The sequence below is a fragment of the Ascaphus truei genome, chromosome 2 (genome assembly GCF_040206685.1).
Source record: "Ascaphus truei isolate aAscTru1 chromosome 2, aAscTru1.hap1, whole genome shotgun sequence".
NCBI classification, from domain to species: Eukaryota; Metazoa; Chordata; class Amphibia; order Anura; family Ascaphidae; genus Ascaphus; species Ascaphus truei.
Window position 1 is genome coordinate 351,957,503 of NC_134484.1, and position 16,189 is coordinate 351,973,691.

Here is a 16,189-nt window from a genome sequence, read left to right on the forward strand (position 1 = left end):
TTTGATGAACCCAAAAGAAGCAGAAACGTGGTTCTGAGACTATCAAAATGTAGCCAAAGAAAGAATTATAAAAGGCTGCAGAAACAGAGGCTCAATTGATTTAATGATTTAAAAAATGACTATCCAGATCTTCCAGGATCTCTCCAGGTTGACAATAGATAGGCGAAGAGGGCTGCGACCGGTGACTGCGGTTCTCCAGGAAAAGGGAATCCGCTACAGTGGGCTTTCCCGTTCCTGCTTATAGTCAATCATGAAGGTAGACAGATATCGCACCGTTATTCTGAAGCATCTGCATCCTTCCTATCAGCGTTAAATCTGACCCCCAGGGAGGGACAAGGTCAGGAGCGAAGAGCCCGAGATGTAAGAGTTAAGATCGACTAAGTTCTTGCGGGAGTCCCGTCGAGTCCCCCTGCTGTTCACCAGAACCTTGGAAGATTCAATAAGAGTCCACAACCATTCCCCTAACCAGCGATCCGGCCAACCATGGCGATCTTGAGAAGTCTATATCGGACTTATAGATATGTTTGTTTCCCCTATGCTTTTTCCCCATGTATTCCTTATAACCTACTCTAGGAACTGTTTCATCTGTGAATCTACTGTCTACTGCCTGAATGCCAGTCTGCAGACAAGTGGAAGAAGCCGGTGCAAGGGCAGATTGAAGGTCCTGGTGATGGGTGAGGGGGCCTTCACATAAAGACTAGAAACTGAATGTTTATGGACACAAAGGGCATTAAGCATTACGAAGGACAAGAGTAAATTTCTGCTCGAAATCTAATGCTTATAGGCACAGTGTATTCTAACACGAAAGGTTTGATTTGTTTACTGGTTTTACGCTTGCAAGTAATTTTTATGTTTAATAAGGGGTATTTTTAATTTTCTCAATATATATATATATATATGTATATATCAAAAAAGAATAGATACCGTTCTGTGGCTAACGAAATGCTTTTACGTTAGCCACAGAACGGTATCGTCTTTTCTTTTTTGATATATTACAGCTCGGCTAACACGGTACTGATACGTGTGTGTGTGTGGAGTGAAAATAGAAGAAGGCGGGTTGCGTGGAAGCCCTGTATGCCCGGCGTCAGGTCGCCCCCGCTCCCCCCCATAGGGCCATATGCCCGCCAGGCTTTGTAGAGTCTGGGTGCAAAACTGGGACGAGTGGCTGGCTACACTTATCTTTCTTTACAGTTAAAAAAAAAATTGTTACCCAAGTTTCAGGAGGTGGAAAGTTCCCTCATTTTTTTCTACCCTCATCAGTCCACAACAACCATTAAAGTTCTACGTTCACAACTTTCACAGGAGAGAGAGAGACACGACATTGGGAGTGACTAGCCAAGCATCATTGAAGTTAGTATCCCTGAATGTTAAAGGCCTCAATAGTAACAGTAAGCACAGATTGGCCCTAAAGAAATGTAGGAATCTGAAGGCAGATATTGTTTTTCTACAGGAGATACATTTTGACACTCAGGAGCCCCCAAATACTTTCTGCAGGACATACCCTATAGCATTTTACTCATCTTTTACTAGTAAAAAAAAAAGGGGGGGGGGTTGCGATACTGATAAAACAGGATATTCCGTTCCAAGCATTGAAGGTTAGAGATCAAGGAGGGAGGTCCCTCATGGTTCATGGTCTCCTCTCAGGCCAAAAGATTACGTTAGTGACTGTTTACGTGCCCGAGGGGCAAATTGATTTCTTAAGGGAAACATTGGAATCTATGGGAGATGGCCAGGACAAGCTGCTGATCCTAGGAGGTGACTTTAAAATGGTACCAGGTCCAGATATGGACAAGTCCACCCACACAGAGCAAATCACACTCTGCAATGACATACAATGTAGCAAAAAAAATTCAGACTTAAAGAATTTGGATTGTGGGATGCCTGGCGTGTCTCACATAAAGGACAGAGGGATTACTCTTTTTACTCACCCCACACGATTCGTATTCCAGAATCGATAATATACAGTATTTGTATCCCCGGGTATCTAAAGGTGTTGGTCCATTCGGATATACGTGGTCAGACCACGTCCGGGGGCGATCCTGTTTGATCCGCCATTTATAAGGACTCGATCATTCCATTGGAGGATGAATGACTCCCTACTGAATCACTCAGAGATTAGTACTCAAATTGGAAATTCGCTTAAAAATTATTTCCATATTAACAATGGGTCTGTAGAGTCGACAGCGACTCTATGGGAAGCCATTAAGGCCACGATCAGAGGACAGCTTATCTCAACAGCATCACACAGAAAGAGAATACAAATAGAGAAAAGAAAAAGATTTTACGGAAAAAAAATTAAAATATTCACATAAAAAAAAAATTGTTGAGGAGAAGGATTTAAGAGGTTGCAACTAGAAGATGTAGAGAAGGCCCTTAAACGGACTAAACAGACTTATTATGATAAGGGAGACAAGGCGGACCATATACTGGCAAATAAACTCAGAGGAATCAGGTCGAGAACTTCGATGCCCGCTATTAGAATGAAAGGAGGAGAAGTGACTAACAACCCCCTCTAGGATAGCAGAGGCATTTGCTAAATTTTATACGGACCTCTATGACCCCCAAATGCTGAAATCGTGGACCCGACTCAGATTGAGGATTATTTTAGAGATTGCAACTTCCCAAAACTGACTTAGGAAGACCATAACATTTTAAATGCAAAAATAACCCAGATAGAACTAGTAAGGGCGGTTAGCTCATCAAAGGCGCCTGGCCCAGATGGTTTCTCAAATCTGTACTATAAAACTGTTATAGGACTTCTAGGACCATGTCTATTGGATTTATTTAACAATTTTCCTTGCGGAAAACAAAGCCACCGACAGATGACGAAAGCCAATATAGTGGTGATCCCTATAGAAGGTAAGGACCATGTATGTTGTGGTAGCTATAGGCCAATCGCATTGCTTAATACGTACCTGAAAATATATAGTCAAATTCTGGCTAACAGGTTGAACTCAATACTTCCTAGATTAATCCATTATGACCAAGCGGGGTTTGTGAGTGAACGCCAGGCGTCAGATAACACTAAGAAAATTATCAATGTAATTGAAGAGATACATAAATCTAAACTGAAAGCAGTATTGTTGAGACTGGACGCGGAGAAGGCGTTTGGGATTTCTTGGATAAAACGTTTTTGGATTTTCGGGGGGTAGGTTTGCAAAGGATCTGTGCCCTCTATCAGACACCAACAGCCACTTTGAAAATTCCAGGGGGTGAGAGGAACCTAATCACAATTAAGAATGGGATTAGGCAGGGGTGCCCCCTCTCCCCTCTGCCTTAACAATCGAACCTCTTGCAGCCACAATCAAAAATTCTTCAAATATACAAGGGATTAAAATAAAAGAGTGTTGCAAAATATCACTATTTGCGGATGATATTATCCTTACAATATCCAACCCTTTTGACATCCCTTTCTAATCTGCAATCCGCCCTCTGTGGATTTGGAGAGTTATCAGGGTATAAAGTCAATGTAGGAAAATCAGAAGCGCTAAATTTAACGTTAATGGAAATGGAGGTTGAAGTCTTTAAACGGCACTTTGACTACAAGTGGAAAAAGACCCACTTAAAATACCTGGGGATACACCTTACTAGCGACTACAACTCACTAAATATAATTATCCTGAGCTTTTCTCAAAGGTAAAAAAAGACATACAAGCTTGGAACTCTCATTGTATCTCCTGGTTGGGACGTATATCTGCGGTTAAGATGAATATCCTCCCCAGACTTCGGTATTGCTTTCAGACACTACCAGTGCCTATCCACACACATAAAAGAAATTCAAAATCGAATTATGCAATTCATTTGGAAACATAAATAACCAAGAATAGCAAGGTCAATTATGTTGGACAGAAAAAACAGTACAAGTGCGCAACTATAATGAAAAAACAACGTGAAGAATAAATTGAGTGAAATATCCACAAAATACCCAAGTGAGTAAAGATAACTGTGTTACCAATAAGGAGCGTCTGCTGATGAAATAAGGGTGGTCCAACACCCTGAATCTAGACAAAACAAAACACAAAATGGCGCACAACACTCATGAATGAACAATTTATAATTTTAAAAGTAATTCAAGGTTCTGCGTACATCAGAAAAGTTATAACAAGCATTTAACTGTGACAGTTGTTACCACTCAGGCATCAGGACACATGGGGAGGCTGCAGCGGATCACCCGATATCAGGAATCCCTGCTGAAGTGGCCTTTATAGTTGCTACGAAACGCGTTGGAATTGTACTTTTATTGATCTGATAGTACCCGCAGTATTCGATCACCATTTTGGTCACGTGTAAGCTTGATTTCGGCACTCTCCTGGCTGACGCCGATCCAGTGACGTCATCTCCATTCGCCAGCGTTCAGTGTGTTGGGGCGAGGGCTAGAAGCAGACGCTGACTGGTGAGATTGTCCCTACATCAGCCACTCCTTAACAGAGCTCGGGACTTATACTATCTGACGGCGTGGACAGGAAAGGGTCCCTCTGCTTACAAAGTACAGCAGATGAGAGCTGGCTACAGATTCCTGAGATCGGGTGATCCGCTGCAGCCTCCTCATGTGTCCTGATGCCGGAGTGTTAACAACTGTCACAGTTAAATGCTTGTTATACCTTTTCTGATGTACGCAGAACCTTGAATTACTTTTAAAATTATAAATTGTTCATTCTTACTTCACCAGTAGCGTTGTGCGCAATTATGTTGGAGCCTAAGGAAGGAAGGGGTTTGGCAGTACCTATTATTTTAAAATATTATATAGCCTCTCATTTGAGACAATTGGTGTACTGGCACTTCCCAAGAGGTACCTATGCTTGGGTGGACCTGGAGAGCTCACTCAAAAGTCCGATCGGCTTGCCTTCTTTGCTATGGTCGAGCTCCGGGGCTGGGATTGGGAGACAGTCTGAGCATTTGGTAATTGGGTTTACCTTGAAAATCTGTCAGCTGGAAAAAAAGAAGTATAGGGTCATGTCAACCCATCTAGACTTATGCCCATGTTCGGCCACCTGGGGTTTTGAAATCTGGAGAGACAGAGGGAAATTTGGTGGCCGTTCCAGAGTAGAAGATCCCGTTTTAATTTAGTGAAAAGCTCTGGGTAATTATTTTTATATAGAGATTGATAGTTTTTTGTGAGGAAAATCCCTAGGTATTTAAATCTAACCTTATTCCAGTGGTAATTGAAATATAATTTGATTATTTTAACCTCGGAGTCTGGTAAAGTTAAATTTAGTGCCTCTGATTTAGCCAAATTAATTTTCTAACCCGAGAACAAACCGAACCTAGAGAGCTCATCTTGTAAATTGGGGAGAGAAGTCAGAGGGTTGAAAATTGTCAAGATAATATCATCGGCAAAAAAAGAGATAGTTTGAGATTCTCCTGGCCAATCTTAATACCCCGAATATTGTTTTTTTTCCTCATTTTAATTGCGAGCAGCTCAATTGTTAGCGCGAAGAGCATGGGGGATAATGGACAACCCTGCCTGGTACCATTACTAATCTTGATTTGATTTAGTTCCCCCCTGGCATTTTTAGAGAAGCTGTAAGGGCATCATATAGGTCCTGGACCCCCTTTAAAAATGGACCGGAAAAAACTAACCCCAGCATAGGTCTATTCAGAAAATCCTAATTAATTCTGTAAAATGCTTTTTCAGTGTCTAAACTCAACAACATCGCCTTGGGTTTAAAGGACTGAACATAATCAATTATATTGATAATCTTGCGTGTATTGTCTGAGGCCTGACGCTTGCTTATAAAACCTACTTGATCATTATGGATTAGGCAGGGCAAAATTGGGTTTAATCTGTTCGCTAAAATGTTACTACTGTATATCTCTTTAAATCTGTATTAAGTAGTGAGATTGGTCTGTAACTTACGCAATTCGTTGATCTTTCCCTGCCTTAGGTATTACTGCTAAATTTGCTTTTCACATTTGAAAAGGAATCTGGGAGCCCGATAGAAAACTATTAAACATATCCAAAATATATGGAGCCAATATTCCCCAATATTTTTTATAGTAAAGATTTGAGAAGCCATCCGGGCCTGGGGCTTTTGAGGGTTTCAGACCTTTAATAATCTCTTTTCATTCTGTAAAACTAACTTCAGCATTGAGTTGTTCCAATTCTTCCGCAGAGAGCTTTGGAAGTTTGCATGCCTGTAAATAGCTATCTATTTGTTCACTGGAGGATTTATTACAATTGGGATCGGATGAATCCAGATTATACAAATTATTGTAAAATTTAGAGCATTCCATGGCAATTTGGAAAGGGTTGTGTGTAATTTCCCAGTTACCTCGCCTTATGGCTGAAACTTGCGATTTAGCTTTAACACCTCTTAATTTACTGGGGAGAAGCTTATCTGCTTTATTACCTTTATCGTAATCAGTCTGATGGGCCATTTTAATGCTTTCTCTGTGTCCTCCAATCTTAATTTATGTAATTCCTCTCTAGTCTGGCAGAGAAATCTTCGCACACGGGCATGATTTATGTTCCTGTTCTAATTCAATTACTTTAGCTGTAAGTTTACCTTGTTTTAGATTTTTAGCTTTTTTCGTGAATGAAGCTAATGAGATAAATTCCCCTTTAATGGAGGCTTTGTGAGCCTCCCAGAGGATGGACGGACTACTGACGGAGCCTTTATTTAGTCTACCAGAATATTCCCCATCTGTTCCTCAATCCCCGTCTGATTCAGAAGCAACTAATTTAGGAGCCACTGAAATATCTTAGGTCTAGTGAAGGGGGGTTTCAGGACAATTTCCACCGGGGCGTGGTCAGACCGATTCTGCATTTTTAATGGTGGCTAGATTCGCTGTAGCAGCAGCATGGAAGAAGACACTTCCGCCCTCCAGAAGATAGGTCGTTAGAAGTGTGAGAGACTCACCTCATTTTTGAATCATACCACAAGGAAGTTTGATAGGGTCTGGGATCCCTGGGATGTCAGATAAGGGGATGCCCTCATTAGGAAAGAGTTTTCATGAGTGAGGAGTTAGGATATGTTGTTTTTATAAAATGTTGTATGCTATGCAATGTGAAAGTTGATGATTATAAAAATTCTGTATCAAAATGGTTGTTTCTCCTCCCCCCCTTTCTTTATCCCCTTCCCTTCTCATTTATATCTGAAAATCTTAATAAAAATATAAGTTAAAACAAAGGACAATAACAACGTTAAGATGCAAGGGAACACGGTGTGCTCAATTGCATGTCATTTCCCAGAATCCCTTGCTGCAGTGGAAGCACTGGATGCTAAGGCTTGGTCCCTGCAGGCTACTGCAGCACCCGCCATGGGACAGGAGACACCCCTCAATTGGCCCGGGCCCACTGCAAGGGGTGGCCACCGCGCTGCACGGTCAGTTTTTTCAGCAGACTGGACAATTGAGATCAGAACTAGCAACGGAGCGCTAGTCCACGCCCCTGGCAGTTCAGCCAATGAGGGCGAACCTGCCGGGTGACATGACCACGCCCCCCATCACTCCCCCATTATGCCTCCCCTGTCTTACCCCTGCAGTTCACTGCAGACCAGGGAACTCGGCTGCACGTGCTGCAGCCTGGCAGGCGAGCGTGCAGCACAGGCACTGGGGCTGTGGACTAAGATCATGGTGAAAAGCAGGCTTGTAAACCTGTCCGAGACATGTCAATGTGTCACAAGTGATATTTTATTTTCTGTACACTGTACTGTGGAGGGTTTTGTCACTTTTCCCCCCACCATAACTTATATAATGTGTGATTAAAACAAAGAAGAAAAAAAGCCGCCTGGAACAATTAAGTGAAAAATGCTAACAATTTTCTCCGTAGAATTGTACAAATACTGTATAGAGCATTGAAGGAGATTCCAGATGCACTCATAACATGAATCATTCTTTCAGATTACACATCATTCTCTGGCGTATACAACTGTTTTTTGTTCCATGCAGTAAGTATTTAATCAGAGTGACTATACAGAATACCACAATGCCAATATTTAAGGTGCCTCTGATGGATTACTTGCTGCACTAAAGAATTAACTAGATATCTTCTTGTGATCGCTGAAGCAAGTTAGAGTTTGGGTGACATTCAGGGAGATATTCAGGCAGCAGAGTTTGTGAATATAGATCCACAGCGGAGAATCTTTAGAACTGGAAATAGAACTCTCCATTTATTCGAAAACAAATGCCTTCAACTATGTTAGTGTATAATGAATGCGATGGAACAATTCTCACTTCCTTTAAAAGTCTCCCTTGAAAGTTCAGACTGAATAGCCCAATATCAACTGAATAACCCATATTCCATATGCTGTGAGAAGATGCTAGTCCTCATTCATCTAAATGAAGCTGATCTCGACAAATACTGAGAGGTGGCTTCACAGCATATTTAGTTGGTCAATGTTGCCTACTCTACTCATTTCTGGTGGCATAACAGATCAATGTTCTTCACAATGTACTTCTCCGTTTTCTAGTCGGCATCCGGAGGTTATTGACATGGGTGATATATATATATATATATATATATATATATATATATATATATATATATATAGCAACTGTAAATATTCCTGTATATTCATTTGCATGTCTTAGACAGGTCTGCAACCCTGTCTTTCACCATTATCACCCAGCAAACAGCACTTCCACTGCAGCAAGGGATTCTGGGAAATGACATGCAAATGAGCACACATTTATATATATATAATATATAGTGTTCGGGGCATGATTATTTACTTATGAAGCAGGAGACATCCAGGAAAAGGGACATTATTATAAACATTTAAGGAAGGTGTCGGTGGAGTTAGTTTCTAATGAATGTTTAGAACGTGGCATATCCAATAACACGCTCAGAGATTTGGGAAATTGGTAGCTCCCAGTAGAATTAATTTGACTACAACAAAATGGTGTCCCTCCCATTTATGAATCGATTTATTTTGAAAATATGTTAATTCGGTAATCATCCCCTAAATTGGGCAGTCACTGCATTTCCATGGTAGACAAATGCTTTGGGCAGTTCTTACAATATTTACTTTATTTTAGACTGTTTATAGTCCTCTATGGAGGTCCACAAGAGATGAACTGACCTATTTTCAACTCGAGTATTCCGATTCCCAAAATAATTACTGGCGAAGTTACCAGTATTACTTCCTCATTTTTAAATGGGGATTTAAATGCCTATTCGATAAGAAGCCATAAACTATGATGTTGCAGCTTTCTGTAGGCCAAAATTTGGCAGTCATTTTGTTCCCCTGACGGTGCCCAAAGTCAGTCACTACGTCATGAGGTCTGGCACTCCAGGGGCCCCATGAAGTAGTGGCTATGTCATACCAGATTGCTTTTTTTCCCCCAGTTTAAAATCACGCCCTGCGCTCCCATGGAGGGCAGGTGGTGATCTATGGTGAAGAGAACGATGCCTCTTCCATTTCCAGCTTAAGCTCCGTGCTGTGCATGAGGGGCAGTGGCACTCTGGTGTCGTGGCCCCTCCGGCACGCAAGGGGTTAAACCAGGTAACTTTACCAGTAAAATCTCAGAAACAAGGAGATATCCTCAACCTCCCCCCCCTGCCCCCCCCCCCGTGTTGAAAATAGCAGGTTCCCTGGCTCCCATCTAAGAAAATGGGGGAATGCGGAACTGCTCTCTTATGGGTGATTTAATCCTTCCAAAGGTAGCTAATTATATTTAGTTGTTTCTACCCACTCATTGGACTGCTCCTTTAAAGCAATGGTTTTCTGAATGAAATTAGAAGAATTTACTTGGGAAAGATCATGAGAAATCACTGCATTTCATTACATTTAGAACAGCTTGCAAACTTCCCAACACAAAACATACACAAATAATCGAGAAGCTCAGACTCTTATTAAATAAACTATAACAAAGTCCTAACTCGTAAACACTAAGCACGGAAGTGCATTCCGCATTAAGAATGGATCACGGAGCATAAAAACATCTCTAAATAAGAAAGGACTGTTTTTTTTCTAAATGAGTAAAATCCATTTTGATTAGTGGCAAATGAAATAAGGTGAGGCACGATTATATAATTATTACATGATTAACAGATGTTTTAACATTAAATATGTATATTCTTTTGGGGGTATGTATATTAATGCAATTTTAAAGTAAAATTGAGGCAAACAGCTGGCTCATAGCAGCGGCCATTTAATTTCCAGGGGAGAATTAAGAGAGCCATAACTGCATGGCGGAAAGGGGTATTCCAGGTTGTACAATCAGTAGCCCTAGGTGAAAAATATAATGATAATTAACTTCTGCTTTAAGTATAAACACGTCAGCAAAAACAGCAATTCTATTAAATCAAGTGTTAAAAATGGTAGGGTCCTCCGGGGCTGCAAAACTGCGACAGAACCACTGCAAAAACTGCACCATTTTTAGCTAAAAATATTTCCTATTGGGGCAATATGTCCTTACTCGCGAGTGTACTTAAAGTGAGTGTCCTTAAACCAGGGTATGTCTGTACACTGTGGGCGCTATATAAAGATACATTCATACAGACATGCAGTACGATACTCACTTCTCCTGTAGCATAAAACTCATTCTTCTGATAATCAGGAAAGATTTGGAAAAATTGTGTGAGTGCACTATTAAAAGAAAAAACAAAAACATTACAGACTTGTAGGCGATGGATAATTGACTGTGCATCATTTTGCCCACGCATAAAATATGAACTTTAACTCTCCAACATCTTAATACTTCTGAATTAGAACAAGAGACATCAGTGCTTATTCGCGCTGCATATGCATCCAACATTGGAAGTAAATCTGAATATCGTACTGCGATTGTAAGCTCTTCGGACCAGGGACTCTTTATTTTTTTTTCCTGTTACTTTTATGTCTCAAACACTAATTCCCATTATGTGTTATATTATTATATAATGTTATATGTTATATTATGTCACGTGTATTACCGCTGTGAAGCGTTACTGTATGTACATAGATGTGCCAGCGAATCATGCAGCAAATGGCTCTGCACGGGTTTGAAGGGCCCTCTGGCAATTAAGGTGTTAAATGCTAAGAAGTCCGGACATCTGAACTAGTCCCATAATAGGCAAACAAAGGAGTATTCCTCCCATGTAATACAAGCTGAGAAAAATGAATCTTTTAACTTTTGTTAACTTTAACAATATGGTAATATTATGCAAAACAGAAAATGTTCACGCATTTGCCATCTACCGACTTTGCAGACGTTATTGAACCTGCTAACACAACATAAATAATGTGTGCGTTATCCAAGTAACCGTTGTTTTCAATAGCACTCCAGTTCAATAAAGCTCCAGAATGAACACAATACATCCTATTAACGGAAGAAGTAAACTCTGCTACATCTGTAATATAGAGACATAGAGCTTTTGTCATAAAAATGTTCTCTCATATCATTGAGTTTTGTGGAAGTGTCTCTACTTGTCTGTTACTCAGCTGCCCTTTTTATGTTTGCTAAATCATCCCTCCTGTATAACTTCATACTTCCGCTCAGCTTGAAGACGATCAAGCACCTTAACCATGAACATGAACACGTATTCAAAATCCTGTCACAAAGCACAAACCTGTATAAATCTCTTCCCACGTCAACTTGGTCCACTGCAAATCCCCGGTCATCATTAGTAAAACTGAAGCCAGTGCCAACCTGTAAAAAAATAAATAAACAAATTATTTTCTTTTTTTAAAGCTATTAAATAGCTAATTGTAATCAGCTTAACAAATCTTTAGGTCTAATGGATGTCAACACAACTTGAAATACACTTGGTGGAGTTTCATTCACATCAGTTATAAAATGTTTTAGTACTTTTCTCACGTGGCCTAACTCAGGACTGTCCAACCAATGAAACGCTATGATATCCGAGGGTTTAAAATTCAGTCCTGGTCAAAGCCAATGAGTAAAAAACGGGAAAATAATCAAGAACTGTAACGGATCAGGGGACACGCGCTTCTCAGCGGGTCCCCGTCACCTCTAGCCCCACGGCAGCCTCCTGCCCTGCCTCTCCGCTCCCTCAGCTGCTTACCTCCTCCCCACCGTGCCGTTCCTCCGCGGCGCACGCCGCATCTGCGCGCACGCGATCAGGGCGCACGCACGGCAGCCTTACAGAAGGTGCGCGCACCCGATCCCTTTACCTGCCCTCCCGTGCTGCTGGCGCCGCCCCGCATCGCCTGCAGGCCATTACGAGCCATCACACCACTGCCTCCCTCCTGGACCTATCCCTGCGTTCCCTCAGACAGGCCTCCGCTCCTCCCCTTGCCTCCATTGGTCCTCCCTCCTTTATTACCCATGTCTGCCCGCTCCGTAGCCTCTCTGTAGCTCCTGTGTGCAGTAACTTGTGCTTAGCTCTATGTTCCAGCTCCCTGCTAATGACCCTGCCCGTGTTTGGATTTCCCTGGTTTGATCTTGGCTTGGCTTTACTACGTGTACCTCTCTACTCCTGGACTCTGCTTTGGACACCACTACACTGCTCTCTCCTGCCCTGGACCCTTGGCTCTTGGACATTAACCCTCCGACCTCTGGCACCTCGGACTTTGCAAGTATACGGTTAACCCTTCTCTCTCCATGCCCGGCAACGCAACTACCACACTCCGGGCACGCCCTCACTGCTGTGGGTGCGTGTTATACCCTTACCCACCTCAGTACTGGGCACTGGCCAGGTCTGCGGGCATACAGGCGTTACATTATGCTGAGCCCAACAAATGCAGACCCCCCTGAGGTGGACCACGGTGTCACTATGGATCATTGGCGATTTTTGAGTGACCAAGTTACTGCTGTGGCGCAAAAACTCTCTACACTCTCCCTACGGGACTCTCCAGCTGTACCGTCCCCTCCTCCCCCATTACCTACGGGTAATTTGGAACCACGTATTCCACCTCCTAATCGATATGCCGGAGACCCCCTTACTTGCCGGGGATTCTTGAACCAGTGTGATGTCCAATTTGAAATGTCCCCATCTCCGTTTCACTCAGGTCGTTCAAAGGTAGCTTATGTCTAAGCTCTGCTCACCGGTGATGCACTCGCTTGGGCCTCCCCCCTCTGAGAACACCGGTCAGACTTAACCCAATATTATCCCAAGTTTCGGCGAGAATTTCAGCTTGTCTTCGACACACCAGCGCGTAGAGAGACTGCTGCTTCTTCTCTCTTTCACCTTTCCCAGGGTCGCCGTCCGGCTGCAAGATATGCGGTGGAGTTCCGCACCATCGCTGCAGAGACCCAGTGGAACGATGAGGCTCTCGCCGCGGCCTACTGGCAGGGTTTGTCTGAATCCCTCAAGGATGACCTCGCAGCCCATGTTCGTCCTTCATCCCTAGAGGAACTCATGCCCTCAGCATCCGGATGGATCAGCATATTCAAGAGCGTCGTCACGAACGCCAGCGCCCTCTCTTACTGTCTCCTATGCCTGTTTCTCCTAGGTCACCTCCCTCGGCTCTTCTGGCGTTGGACGCTCCCGAACTGATGCAAATCGGAAGCCAACAGCTTCGGGCAGCTGACAGAACACGCCGCCGAGATGAGGGACTCTGCTTCTACTGCGGTTCCCCGGAACATCAACTACGCCACTGTCGCCTGAGACCGGGAAACGAGAACGCCCAGTAAAGGTAGAGGGGCTTCTACTGGGTACCATTTCTCCTTGCCCCTCTTCCCCCAAAGAGCTACCGAAGAGGATCCTTCTTCCCATAACTCTTCTGGCTCCTAATATCAAGGTAAAGGTTGAAGCCTTCATCGACTCCGGGTCTGGAAGCAACTTTCTGGACCATGATTATGCTTGCAATAACCGTATCCCGTTAGTCAAAAAGAAGTCGCCCATCAGCTTGGAGGCTATCGACAGCCGACCGCTTCAACCAGCCTTCATTATATGGGAATCTATTCCCCTCACCATGACCACCGCGGATGGTCATTCCGAAATCCTCATCTTCGATGTCTTTCATTCCCCCACTGTCCAGGTTATTTTGGGACTGCCATGGCTCCAGCTTCACAACCCGCGGGTGGATTGGACCAATGAACTGCCGATCCAGTGGGCTACTACCTTGGAGAAGACAGTTTCACCCCCCAATACTGTGCTCGCTGGTCTCAACGCTTCCACTCCTTCCCTTTCTTCCTTGCCAGAGGTATACCATGACTTTTCGGATGTCTTTAACAAGACCCAGGCTGAAGTTCTTCCCCCACATCGTTCGTACGACTGTCCCATCGACAGTCATCGAGAGACTGGAACCACTCTTCCCAAGTCTAAATCTTATCCCTTGTCTGTTACTGAAACTGAAGCTAGGGCGACCTACATCGAGGAGAACCTAAAGAAAGGGTTTATTCGAAATTCTACCTCCCCGGCTGGGGCCGGTTTCTTCTTCGTGAAAAAGAAGGATGGCTCTTTAAGACCCTGCATCGACTTTCGAGGGCTTAACAAGATTACAGTCAAAAATCGGTACCCCCTTCCTCTAATTTCCGAACTCTTCGACCGGCTCCAAGGAGCCTCTATATTTTCTAAGCTTGACCTGAGAGGAGCCTACAATCTCATCCGAATACGAGATGGTGACGAATGGAAGACTGCATTTAATACTCGTTCAGGCCATTATGAATACCTGATGCCATTCGGCCTCTGCAATGCTCCTGCTGTCTTCAAGAGTTCATGAATGATATCTTCCGGGACATTCTGGGAATCTTCGTTATTGTATATTTAGATGACATCCTCATATTCTCCAAGAACCTGGAAGACACATTCGTCACACTAGGATAGTCCTCTCACGTTTGCGTTCTAATCGCCTCTACGCGAAGATAGAGAAATGTCTGTTCCACCAATCTTCCACAACCTTCCTTGGCTATATAATCTCCGATAAGGCCGCTGCCGAATTCACTGAAAGCCGTACAGCGATTCCTGGGTTTCTCAAACTACTATCGCAAGTTCATCCGTAATTTCTCCACTATCGCACTTCCCATTACGACTCTGACCAAGAAGGGTGCCGATCCCACAAGGGTGGTCTCCCGAAGCCGTCAAAGCCTTCGAGCACCTCAAAAAGGCTTTCGTGTCTGCCCCCATCCTTTGTCACCCGGATACCGCTCTCCCCTTCACCCTGGAAGTGGATGCTTCTGATGTGGGAGCCGGGGCAGTACTCTCACAGAGATCCTCTCCGCAAGAAAAACTCTATCCATGTGGATTCTTTTCCAGGAGATTCTCTTCTGCCGAGAGAAATTATGTCGGAAACCGTGAACTTTTGCCTATCAAATTAGCTTTGCAGGAATGGAGACATCTTCTCGAGGGTACCAAAGAGCCAGTAGCCATTCTCACCGATCACAAAAACTTACTATATATAGAGGGGGCTCGTCGTCTAGGATCACGCCAAGCACGTTGGGCATTGTTCTTCTCTCGTTTTAATTACACGATCTCTTATATTCCCAGTACCAAGAATATCAAGGCCGATGCTCTCTCTCGCCAATTCTCTACGGAGGAAGGATCTAACGAATCTTCTGAGACAATCCTTCCCGCAAAACATATCATTTCTGCCAATAATTTCGATATCCTGGATGAAATCAATGAAGCTCAGGCTCATATTCCTAGGAGATTTAGGGTTCCAGAAAGTCGTCTGTACGCTGCTCCACGTTTCCGCCACAAGATCTTAGAGTGGGGTCATTCTTCGAGGTCTGCGGGCCATCCAGGCTTCAAGAGAACTATGGACCTTATTAAACAGACCTTTTGGTGGCCCAAAATGAACAAGGACATTTTTTAATTCACCAGAGCTTGCCCAGTCTGTGCTCAGAGCAAGTCCGCCCGACACAAGCCATCGGGTCTTCTCCTGCCCCTTCCTCAAATTGTTTTGTCTTGAGTGTCTGTGATTGTTCAATTAGTTCATATGTGAGTGTCCAATTGTCATTGACATACTGCACTATAATTTTCTTTGTGTTTATTTCCACATATTCACCTGTCCACGGAGGGAGTTTCATCACTTGATATCACCTGAATCATTGTTTGGACACTACCCTTCATCCATAGGATTTTATTAGTCATCACATTGGACTTGTAAGGTGCTGGTTTTCCTTGGCTTTACTACGTGTACCTCTCTACTCCTGGACTCTGCTTTGGACACCACTACGCTGCTCTCCTGCCCTGGACCCTTGGCTCCTGGACATTAACCCTCCGACCTCTGGCACCCCGGACTTTGCAAGTATACGGTTAACCCTTCTCTCTCCAGGCCCGGCAACGCAACTACCACACTCCGGGCACGCCCTCACTGCTGTGGGTGCATGTTATACCCTTATCCACCTCAGTACTGGG

At 43.5% G+C, this 16,189-nt stretch overlaps 1 protein-coding gene across 2 annotated transcripts in view; it reads right to left on the reverse strand.

Annotated features, from left to right (window-relative positions):
- CPVL (carboxypeptidase vitellogenic like) overlaps positions 1–16,189 on the reverse strand; it is a 186,978-nt gene that overhangs the window by 103,057 nt on the left and 67,732 nt on the right. For both annotated transcript variants that reach the window (XM_075586856.1, XM_075586855.1), the window contains 2 exons: positions 11,495–11,574; positions 10,466–10,532 (listed from right to left, as the gene is read on the reverse strand). In XM_075586856.1, the coding sequence (XP_075442971.1) occupies positions 10,466–10,532; positions 11,495–11,574 (147 nt within the window). The remainder of the gene's footprint in view (positions 1–10,465; positions 10,533–11,494; positions 11,575–16,189) is intronic.